The sequence below is a fragment of the Raphanus sativus genome, chromosome 6, assembly GCF_000801105.2.
Source record: "Raphanus sativus cultivar WK10039 chromosome 6, ASM80110v3, whole genome shotgun sequence".
NCBI classification, from domain to species: Eukaryota; Viridiplantae; Streptophyta; class Magnoliopsida; order Brassicales; family Brassicaceae; genus Raphanus; species Raphanus sativus.
The window spans coordinates 32,860,931-32,873,488 of NC_079516.1; the positions used below are offsets into that span (position 1 = coordinate 32,860,931).

At 33.9% G+C, this 12,558-nt stretch overlaps 1 protein-coding gene and 1 pseudogene across 1 annotated transcript; both read right to left on the reverse strand.

Moving 5' to 3' along the window:
• Positions 1–3,977: 3,977 nt before the first annotated feature.
• Positions 3,978–4,613, reverse strand: LOC108810687 (mini zinc finger protein 3-like). The gene has a single exon (XM_018582784.2). The coding sequence runs from the start codon at positions 4,484–4,486 to the stop codon at positions 4,223–4,225; it is 264 nt and encodes an 87-aa protein (XP_018438286.1). The 5' UTR covers positions 4,487–4,613; the 3' UTR covers positions 3,978–4,222.
• A 6,748-nt stretch (positions 4,614–11,361) lies between these two features.
• LOC108808427 (uncharacterized) lies at positions 11,362–12,523 on the reverse strand (annotated as a pseudogene).
• Between the last annotated feature and the right edge of the window lie 35 nt (positions 12,524–12,558).

Sequence of the window (12,558 nt, forward strand, 5' to 3'; positions counted from 1 at the left end):
TCTTTTAGTCCGACTTTTAAAGTCAAAATGAATAACATCAGCTGATTGTGTGACATATGGGGTCCCATAGTTCCCCACTTTTTAGTTATCGCAAGACTTAAAAAGCTTACTATAGTTGAAAGAAATGCCAAGAGATTCACAAAATCATATGTTCTTCTCCATAGTGTTTTTTTCATTATAAAAATAAAAAACTACAGTGGTATTTTCCAACAAATTCGAGTGGCCACTTAGATGAGAGCAGAAGCAGCCAATATTTTCTTTTTGTGGTACTGTAACATACCTTGCTTTTTGTTATATGTAGTGGCTTCAAATTAACTTTGTAATAGATACTGAGCGAATTGAAATACATGAACGTAAACGATTTGATAACATGATCTGTACTATTATATAAATTACTTTAGCATAAGAATCAAAGTATCATGATTCACACACACATGAAAAATGGAAACTAACTCCGTCCGTTGAGAAATAAAAAAGAAACTCCACCTCAGTATATTCTTGTAACGAAGAAATGTCAATGTCGAGGACTGTCTTTTATAGTTCTTCAACATGCAAACGAACAACCCGGCTTTATAATTTCCTTTTAACTATCATATTTATTATAAGGTTGTATAATAATATAAACTGTTAACTTGCATTCATGTGAATCATGTACATCGATATATATACAAAGACAAGACCGACAATATAGTATCTTGTAGAGTCTATCTATAAGATTTAAGTATATCAACAATATAACTTATAGGACTTATCTATAGGTAATCCTAATCATATTAGGATTCCCTAATACTCCCCCTTAAGTTGGAGAGTGAAGATTTTGAACTCCCAACTTGGATGCTAAAAACTCAAATTGTGCTCGACCCAAAGCTTTGGTGAGAATGTCAGCCCGTTGCTCCTTTGTACGAACATGTGTAGTAGAGATAAGACCAGCTTTAACTGCATCACGGACACAATGACAATCTCGTTCTATATGCTTGGTTCGTTCATAAAAAACGGGATTGGCTGCAATATGGATCGCTGCCTTATTGTCACAGTAAAACGCCACTGGCTTGTTAACCTCAATGCCAAGTTCTTTTACCAAGGGAACGATCCATTACATCTCCTTCGTAGCTGCAGCCATAGCTCTATATTCAGCTTCAGCGGAAGAGTGAGATAATGTGTCTTGTTTCTTTGTTCGCCACGAAATGGGGTTTCCACCAAGAAGAACCACAAACGCACTTAACGAACGTCGTGTAATAGGACAAGTACTCCAGTCAGCGTCGACATAAACTGAGAGCTTGAGAGAACTGTCTGATCGAAGTAGAATACCCTGTCCAGGACAGCCTTTAAGAAACCGAACGACCCGTAACGCTGCATCCCAATGAGCTACATGAGGAGCTTTCATGAACTGAGACAACAAATGGATTGCGTAGCAGAGTTCAGGACGTGTGTTGGACAAATAGACAAGACGTCCCACTAGACGTCGATACTTTTGTGGATCTGAAAACAGAGGACCTTTATCAGAGGCAAGCTGATGGTTCTGCTCAACTGGAATAAAGACTGGTTTAGCGCCAAGCAACCCACAATCCTTGATGATATCCAACGCATACTTTCGTTGGGAAAGAAAGATGCCTTCATCTGACCGAGCAACCTCTATTCCCAAGAAGTATTTGAGTTTGCCTAAATCTTTCATTCTAAAGCAATCTCCCAGATAAGTTTTAAACTTTGTAAGAAGCGACAAATCGTTACTTGCTAGGACTAGATCATCAACGTAGACTAGCACACGAACCTCCTTGGAGTCCTTCGTATATATAAACAGTGAGTAATCTTCATAAGCTTGAACAAAACCGAACTCAAGAAGTGCATTGGATAGCTTTGCAAACCAGCAACGAGAGGCCTGCTTAAGGCCATAAATAGCTTTACGCAATCTACAGACTTTGCGCGGATCAGAGTGAGTAAAACCAGGAGGGAGACGCATATATACTTCCTCTTCCAAATCACCATGGAGGAAGGCGTTGTGGACGTCCATTTGGTGGAGTTCCCACCCTCTTTTAGCAACAAGACTTAGTAAACTTCGAACTGTGGTCATCTTGACGACCGGAGCAAATGTTTCGTCATAGTCTTCACCGGCGACTTGTCTATTTCCACAGCCAACTAAACGTGATTTGTGACGTTCAATTGTTCCATCAGCATTGTACTTAATCCGATGAACCCACTTTGAAGCAATTGCGGTTTTGCCAGGAGGAAGTGTAGCAAGATCCCAAGTGCCAAGTTCCTCATGGGCAACAACTTCTCGTTTCATAGAATCTCTCCAGACTCTGTGTTTGATTGCCTCAGAGTAACTTCGTGGCTCCTCTCCAGCGGTCATTGCTGCTAAGAATGCTTGATGGGGAACCGAAAATTTGAGGTCAGAAACATATGCATTCAATGGGTAGGGCGTAATACCTGGATTGTTTGTAGAGAACGTTGATGAAGAGCTTGTGAGAGAGAGAGTGGGTTCTTCTATACTGATGGCATTGTAGGTAACAGTCTTTAAGTTTGACAGACGGGACCCTGACACGTTGACTACGGCCTGTTGTATCACTTGAAACTGAAATATTCTGAACTTCAGAAACAGGGGCAGGTGATGCTGATGTTGGAGCTTCCGGAATTGGAACAGACGGAGGAGCTGCAGGTGGAATAGTAACATCTGATTGTACTGGAGATGACACATTTGTAGGCTCTGTAGATGAGGCTGTTTGTTGCGTGTCAATAACGGAACTCCCCCTATCTGGTAAGGGAGTAACTTGTGAAATGTCCCAATCGTTATCAAGAACTTCCTGAAGAGTGATTGGTGGAGTAGTTGAACTAGAAGATGGTACTAATGACTTTGACGAGAAAGGGAACTCTGTTTCTTTGAAGTGGTCCAACATCGGGTGGCTCTTTTTAATTTAACTTTGATCCACAAAGATCGACCGCTCTGATACCATATAAGGTTGTATAATGATATAAACTGTTAACTTGCATTCATGTGAATCATGTACATCGATATATATACAAAGACAAGACCGACAATATAGTATCTTGTAGAGTCTATCTATAAGATTTAAGTATATCAACAATATAACTTATAGGACTTATCTATAGGTAATCCTAATCATACTAGATTCCCTAATATTATTTTTAATTTCAAATTTGTAATTGACCTCCAACACTGTCAAATGGCCACGACAAATATGGTGTATTATATTTCATCGGATAGAAAATTAGTTAAAACCATTTTCTTTTGATGTCTAGAATAATTTTTCGGAATCTTTTGCATGTGTAGTGGTGGGTCCAGTATTCAAGAGAAATAGACAAAGGGAAAAGCGCTTATTGGTACTTGTAAATGCATTGTTGCCATGTTTAATTTTTACGTGCTAAAAGTAAGGTCTATACGAAGAAGAATAAGTCCAAAAATAAAACCCGCTTATTAATTTTGAGTTCCCACATATAGATATGTATATCCCCATTTTCAGTTGCTGTCATTGACCATAAACATGTGCTAAATATATAGATCGCAAGTGCCCCTAAGGATTGATCTCTTTCAACGCAAGTGCTCCTATCTTATAAGGATTTTTATCCTCCAATTCAAATAAGAATTTATCTTTCTTTTTTTGCTAAATTGTAAATGTCATTAATAATATTGAAGTTTTATGGGGAACGGTTGGCAATTGGCTTACATATCCGCTTACAACAATTGGCATACAAATATAAACTATAATAAGATAGCTCAGTCAAGATTAGTCTAGACTGGAGACTTGCGTTTTTGGGGAACGGTTTACGTACGTCTTCAGAATCCATCAAACAAAAATTGTCGACGGCTTGTTTTCTACATAGACTACTTCTTAAAACTCTTGACACTTTTAGTCAAAAAAAACTCTTGACACTTTTAAGTTACTAAATAGAAATTGTTTGTAGTTCTAAATAGATCAAATTAGACGCCTTGTACAAGGAAAGGGCAAATATATTTGAAGTATGTATATAGCATTCCATCACATCAAGATTTAAGAATCATTAATCATATAGATCGGCGTAAATGTAAGTATCTGATGAATAAACATCTGTGAACATATACATACATAAATACAGCTCTCCAAAAGAAAAACTCAATAGATCAACTCCAAAGCAAAAAAAAAGTTTCCTTTTATTAGTTAAAAATCAACAATACCTTTCTTGTTGTATTTTTTTTTATTCTTTTCCCCATCCTTGTTAAATAGTTGATTCAACTCGGAGGAGAATACTCGCAAACAACCTCCGTTTCAACTTCCTTCCGATGAAAGTTCCGGTGACAACAACAAGCAGCACACGTCAAAGCATCATCAGTTCCTTCGCCACCGCTTGCCATAAACTCACGGCAACCGTCAACGGCGTAGCCGCCGATATTAGCGGCGTGATTCTTCTGGCACTCAACGTAACGTACGTTGCTGGAAGAAGAGGTAGTGTAGGAGCTTTTTCTTTGTTTTATCACCGCTTGCCTCTTCTTCATCTTCCTAAGCTGACCGTCCAATATAAAAAGACCTTAATTTCTTTTCCTATAACTATTTCGTCTTAAGAGGGAAATGATCAGAGACTCTTTTTGGATACGAAGATAAAAGGGTGGTACTTGTGCATATATATACCCCCTTCGTAGCCTTATTTATATAAATAGGGCCGTTGAATGTTGACTATATGTCTATAATGTAGATGGATTTGCCGCAGCATTTGAAAATAGTCACTTCAAAAAGAAGTAATTGTGAAATGAAATTATCTATATTTAGTAAGACAAATGACTTTAAATTATGTTTATAACGGTAAACATATGTTTGGCAACATTAAATAAGCACAAAAAATGATGGGTTTTTACTAGCTATTGATCTAATATAATGTATGTTTACATGTAAACCATATTTTTTGTTAGTTAGAAGTGAATAATATATATTTTTGAAGTCTTTGAAGATACTATTAATCAACACATTTTAAAATGGGTATTACTTATTTATATTATATTGTATAAGCAAATCTACTCTTTTCAGACTATAGTTTAATGTATAGCCAATTAAATAATTAACGTTCATTACATTTCCAACGGTGTCTTTAAAATATAAACGCAACAAGCCTAATTTTAACGTTATTTTCACGTGCATCGTTTCGCATAAAGAGAATTAAGTTACACCAAAAAAAAAAAGGAAAACAATTTATTAGAAACCCAGTTGAATGAGATGGTAGCCACTTATGAAAAACAAAATTGAATAAGGGAATTAAATGCGTATCCGAGTCACTCCAAGGGACATGCTCCCACAAGCAATAGACACTGACAAATTGTTGGAGTACAATCGCATTATCGATAGCATTTTAAAAATTTGCTAGATCTTGACCCGTGCTTTGGAATCGCGGAATATTTTACGATGAAAAATTTCACGAATAACTTAATAAATATTTTGGTAATTTTTAAAGAGTGTGTATTTAAAATATTTTTGCATTTAAATTAGTGTTTTTAAATTCAACCCGATTGTGATTACACCGGTTAATCCGGAGATCTGACAATTCAATTTAGGTTCTTAAAATATTCATATTAAAAAAATTACTACCCGAGACTAACCGATTGAACTGATGGATGACCGATATATAATCTAATTTGATTTAAATTATAATTTTTTCATAATTTGTAATCTTATAATCCAAATTTCAAAGTTCATTATTTTACAATTTATGAAATTATGACGTTTCTATAAAATTTTAAAGAGAAAACGTTAGATATAAAATAACTAAAATTACTTATTGTATTGTTTGGAAACATTGATAGTAGTATAAAAAATATATTGTTTGGAAACAGTGATAGTAGTATAAAGAAATAAGTATATTGTTTGGAAACATGGATAGTAGTATAAAGAAAGGAACATTAGTGATTAATGTAGATTTAACTATAAAGTATAAAGGTGTATTTAATTTAAAAACTTACAAAATAAATGTTAAGTCCAATTGAATGTTTCTATTTTAATAAGATAGATGAGGGACTGCCATTTACGTCCTAGTGTAAATAAAACTATATTGAATATCTTCAAAATTAACTTATACAATAAGTGCAGAAAGAATCTCCATATATAAGACAATTACGTGGTTCACCGCAACAACTGGAGGAATTGGTGTATATGTATATCAATTCACATGTCAGAAAATAGAGTTATTATTAACATACAAAGATTGGTCAGTACCCAAAGTATAACCGTATTTTAATAAAGTTTTAGAGGTTAGAAGAAAACTAAAGCCAGTACAAAGATACGTTTCTAATGGTTAAATTAGCAATTAGATTAGCTGACAAGTACTAAAACAATAAAAAACGATAAAAGGATACTCTTCCGCAAACTACATAAACTTTCCCGCTAAAACTTAATTTACCTGACAAGTACAAACAACAAAATAAAAACAAAACAAGTTTATATACATTTATATACGTAGTTTATTAGAAAATTGGGCTTAATAACCTAAAAAAAACCATAATTCACAATCTATCTAAAATCCCACCCTCTCTCCTCTTTTCTCTTCCTATCTCTCTCTTCTCTCTCTCTAAAAATCTAATTTCTATTTTTTTTTGTTATTCCCTAAAAAAGCCCTAGTTTATTTTAGAAAGCTTATTAGTAATTTTTTTAAACCTACCGGTAAAAGTATATCCAATGTAAAAAAAAAATTGTTTCCTTGAAAATAAAGTAAAAAGAAATATATATTAAAAATGCATCAATCATATTCCATTTTTTACTTATAATAAAATAATGAACAAAAATATATTACTCCGCATATGGAGTAAACTTTATTATGAAATGAGATAGAAAGTTAGGTTAGAGCATTTTCTATTTCATGTTTCATTTTACTCTATTTAAAAGTAAAAAATAGAGTGTTTTAAAGTAAAAAATAGAATAGAATTGGAAATGTTTTTATTATTTTAGTAACAAACTTCTTAAAGCTAAAGTTATAAAAATCAACCCATTATTTTCATGGTAAAATGTCTTTGGCAATAATTATGTTATGTTTTTCTTCTTATCTTATTGTCTTAGATTACCTCCATCAACCGGTGTTCTATTTTGTCTCTATTTTTTTTTAAAAAGGCCAAGTTGGCTAAAAAACCATAAAACAGAAGTTAATTAGTAATCAATGCAAGAAAAACATTATTTAGTTAGTCGGATAGAGAGGCGAAGGGGAAATTACACTGATTACTCGTAGCAACATCGAAATAGTGTAAATAGGCTGCAGTTCTACGGTAGGCAATATCAAATACAGATACACATGTCAAGTGATGTCAGACGAAATGACACTTTCACTTATATTCCCGCGTATATTACGTTTTCGAAAAGCACAAGTTGGCGGATGTGAGACAAATATATTCAGTAACCATAATTAATAAGAATGTCACGTATTTATACATTTAGTCCCTAGAAATTTCAAATTTAATGGCGAAATCTTTTACGTTTGTGATGTACAAATAGGATACCAAGTGAAATAAATCAAAACTAAAGCTACGTTGCAAAAGCGATTAAGGATATATAGTCTAGAAAAATTTGTTAAATTTTATTAAACATGGTAACATGGAATACATTACAAAGCATGGACGGTTTACATATTAAACAACCACGGACATACAAAACTTGATTATACAATCGTAAAGCAAATGGGAATAGCACAATAATAGCAACACTTTATATTTATTACCGATAACTAGAAATCACGTAGATCTTTTAAGCATGAACACAACAACAGCTGTTGCCATTAAGAAACCGCCCCATGAATAAACAACAAATTGATGGAATTATTTTTCTGACTCAATGGTTCCACCTCTGACGATATCTTCACGGACCTCAAAATATCAGCGTATGAAACGGTCGAACGATCTACCTGAACTGCGACTAACTGAGCATTAACTCTGGACAAGGCTTCACACAAGGCTTTGTTTTCTTTAGTTTGTCGACGTATCTTGTCCCAGGCTTCCAATAGACTTCTCTTTCGCCACAGACAGGGCAAGTCCTTGTCGAACCACTCGAAGAAACCATGTTCATCTCATTTATAAAACCTACGCCAAGGATTTGCATCGGTCCACGAGTGCATATGCTTGTCGGATGTAAACAACGTCAAAGAGGAGCAGTTAAAGTTGCATTCAAAGCTATCGAAGCAAATGAGGAATTCTGACCAGACGCCATTAAAACCTAAGTATAGATGTAATCCAACGACGAAGCATAGTTTATACAAAGAATATTTACTTACAAGTAAACATTATATTTCTAACACGAGTAAGAACCAGGTCCACAAAGTTAGAAAAAGAAGAGAGATATAAGTGGTTCACGTAAGTACAACGTAAATATATTGATATGTATTAGATATTATTTGGTTGTGCTTGTACATGACGATATTGATCAGACGACTTTTTTGATATTCGATCAATGCTGAAAATTTTGTCGGAAAATCTGTCGATCATTTGATGCGGTAATACGACGAGTAATATTATATATTTCACATTCATTTAATTTTGATTTTAATATTTTAATAAATGTTTGTATTATTTTCATCTTGATCACATTCCAGTTTATTCTAAGTCGCTTGATTCCATTGTTGGGAAGTGAATTCTTTTTAAGATCACACTCAAGGACGACAATATTGAGTTTCGGAACTCACCATTTGTTGTGGACTGTTATTGGGATGATGAATTGGATGATGAAGAAATTATTGATGAATGGCTTTAAAATTCCTCTGAGGTATTACACTCTTTATATACCTTTATACATTAAATTAAAATAATTCAATTTAAATTATGACTAATTATAATTCTTTTTTACTTAGAAAAATTCCTTATGTAACCTTTGCAGCTTACAAAATGTTGAAGATTGCTCTGAATCTTCTATGGCGGACATTTAGACACCAAAGTCAAAGAATGACAACCAGAAATTGTTGTTGATGATCAACAATCAGTTTCAAAATGGATTAAACTGGAGAGAAAAAATAATTGTTGTTTTTTCTTTTTCTTCATATATATTCTTGTTGATTTGATTTGTTTATTTTTGTTGCAACATTTTATATTTCGTACTTTTAAGTACCTTCAAATCAATCTCGGTTTCTCTTTAATCTCGATTTGTATATCCTCTAATCAAACCTCCCTCAGTTTGTATATTCTCTAATCTCGGATTGCTCTCTAACTATTGATTTCTCTCTAATCTCATGTTCTTTTAAACCTTACTGTAAATACAAATGATGTATGTTCTATTGTTTAAGCACATATGATATGATTTGTTACACATGATTTGTTACACATAAATCTTATGAAATTCCATCTTAGTGGCTTTCTATTTGCATCAAATTAACAAGAAGCTCGGCTATTTATTATATTTTTTTGTTCATATGACTTTTCTCCTTGTTTTTATTGTGTGTATTGTCTCTGATCAGTTTCTTTTTGTAGTTAGAAGACAATAAGAAAACATGTGACAGAAGAAGATACTTGGGGTGGCCAACAATATGTTTTTATGTCGTATTTGTTTAAATTTTATGAAATCCAATAATATATAAGTTTTGTAAAATTAAAATTTAATAATTCAACTTCTAAAATAAAAGATTTTTTAAAGAACTTCAAAAGAGTTCTCCCGTTGAACTATGAAAAGTTTAACTACATTAGCAAAGATTCTAAACTTCACAAATTACAAAATTAACAATTAAATTAATTATTAGAACCCATCATGGGTTCTAACCATTGGACATGCTCTAAGTAAATCCAAAATTCAGAATCATCGTAATGCTACAAAATTTACATAAAGAAAACTATATTTTACATAATCAGCTCTAGTAATAAGGTTTACAATCATAAAGCAAATGGATTTCAAATAAGAAGTAGAAAGACTGATTACCAGATCTGGAAGTAAATGAACGTTGATCTCAAATCCACAATAACTGATCCCGGAATCAACTTTAACAAAAGAGAACTCCACACTACATAAAACTATGTTTTGCCATTGAAGTCTGCAAAACCTCTCTTTTTGAAATGCATTTGATTGTCCCCTGACCTCTGCTTTGACCCTTAAGGTTGTTGTCTAGTTTATTTTTGATCTCTTTATTTCAAAGTTCATATAGTTCTGAAAAAATGCTTTTGGCCAGTTCATTTATCCTTTTTAAGTCCATCTGCGTATCCTGTGGCACTCTAAGTTGGTAAATTGGATAACTATGAAACCGTAGAGCTTCAAAGACAAGGGATGTGGAGTGAATGGTCGCACAAAGGATGCAGAAGGCCTCCAATATACCAACTCAATTCCCTTGGATATGACGCACCTAGACGACAATGAGGTTGATTCCTTGGATATGATGTACCAGGAAGAATCGGTGTGATCCTTTGGATATGACGCACCAAGAAAAATAAAAAAATATCAATGGATATTACACACCATTGTAAGAAAAGTGAGAATCACTCTCAAGGTTCAAAAAATAATACTCAAACTTTATTTTATTTCAAAGGAGATTAAAACTTAGTTGTAGGAAAACAAAACTTGCAAACAAAGTTGGATGCACCATCCATTTCTAAAAGATCCACGTTTTTTAAAAAACCTTTGTTTCAAAAAAATACATTTTTGTGTTTTAAATACATTGATTAATGACAAATTGTACATTTCAAAAAAATATAATTGTATTTATTAAAATCTTATTGGTTAAAAATTATGGGGAATAGTTCATTACGGAAAACAATGCATTGGTAACTATAATTTTATGTTTTTTAATAAGTGTAAAAATTTTAAAACATACATTTTTAAAAATAGAAGGAGTATTTATTATTCTAGGAAATCACAAAATCAAAGCATGAAGGAGAGAGAGTATTCTTGAAAGAAGCATTATTTGCATGTAAGAGAAAAAAGCATTCCATGCAATTTAATGCTGATTTTCGTCACTTTTCTTGGACATAAAAAAAAACACTTGATTTTGATTCTTTTTGACCTTGTAACTTCATAAAAATAGGCTGGACATGTTACCTAACATCATAAATTGATTTCTGAATATTTTCCATGTCCAGAACTTCATAAATCAGTCTAAGATCATATCATCCTGCTCCTTGTCTTGACCGATTACAGAACAATATGATTGCTCGTGAAATCGGTAGATACAATATTGGATCGTTGTTCTTGACGAATGAAACTAGTGATGATGCTCTTTTAAGGCAATGAATCTCACTCTTGCACACTACACTTTTTGACGATTTGGTATCCATGCTTGACATATTATGATGATGATGTCCATATTCATGAAGGTGAAGCCATTCAATTTATAAATATAGATCAACTGAAACTAGAAAATACAAAGGGTCTGGAAAAACAATCAAAAAATGAAACAGAGCTGCCTCAAACGTCATATATCCAAAGTCTAACTTCATGCAGCTCCAAGTTTCAAACTTTCAGCCACAAAAGAACAGAGTTTTGATTACGAAGCTATACACCACCTACTACTCTTTCAATCAATTTTAACTCTTCATGCAAATCCGAGTGCATATCCAGATTATAGAACTTCTCATCAATAACAAGCCCCAAACATCTGGTTACATCAAGTTTAGGAACCCACTTACATAGTTTCAAACCAAGCATGTAGGTAGCTTTAGGACACTGACCAACTTGAGGAAACCTCTCATACTTCTTCATCCATTTAAAGAGGTACCTAATGAAACTGTTCATCTTGTTAACACTCAACTTACTAGCTGCAGATGCAAACATGACTTCATCAACATAAGGAAAAACTAACAAGTAGTGGAGAAAAAAAGAGTTCGGAGAGTGAAAACCCGTCGTGAGCTACCCATAAGAAAGAACAAAGCTTGTTCAGCAACTTTACACTTATTTTCGATCGCAAACAAAGCCTGACTCTCCCATTATTATCTTACCTTAACCACACTCCTAACAGCTTCCTTCGACGGGCTTGCAATCAAGATCAAAAACAAGTCACTCTCCCCGAGATCAGAAGCTTGTTTGATCACAACACAGAGCAAATCAGACCGTTGCTTCTCAACAAGACTACTAACTAAATAAGAGTTTCAATAATGACCAACCAATGAGTTTAAGATCAATCTCCACAACCTCCCACATCTCTAAACGAACAAAACCTCTCGAAACCAAACAAGATACATCTCTACCTATCAAAACACCAGCTTTTTCTACCATTTTATGTATATCTACACACAAACTTGACCTCCCCAAACTAGCCTACATACACCTTTATCCATTAAAACCTCAGTACTCTCCACCAAATCAGTCAACTGGTTCAACATACTCAGAAACTCGCTTTTATCAAACATGTTTGTGTCCTTGAGCTTCCTCTTCAGCTTAGATGAAAAACTCTTACCCAATTCCATAACTTCATCATCTTTTCCCGAGATCTCCCACCCAATTATTGGATTGATAAGGGCACTAAGATTAGGGGTTTTTAGCTTCGGTTTCAGGTTCACAAAGAGACCCTCGTGGCTAAGAGTGAACGGGTAATCAGATTGCGAGTCGAGTCGGTCCTGACTCGCTACCGCGGTGGAGATAAGAGAAGAGAAGAGAAGGTCAGCCGTTAGGGTTTAGGGTTTTTTAATTGGAG

Bases quoted from the DNA above. Each gene is read 5' to 3' on its own strand.
- LOC108810687 (XM_018582784.2), bottom strand. From the start codon at position 4,486: ATGAAGAAGAGGCAAGCGGTGATAAAACAAAGAAAAAGCTCCTACACT.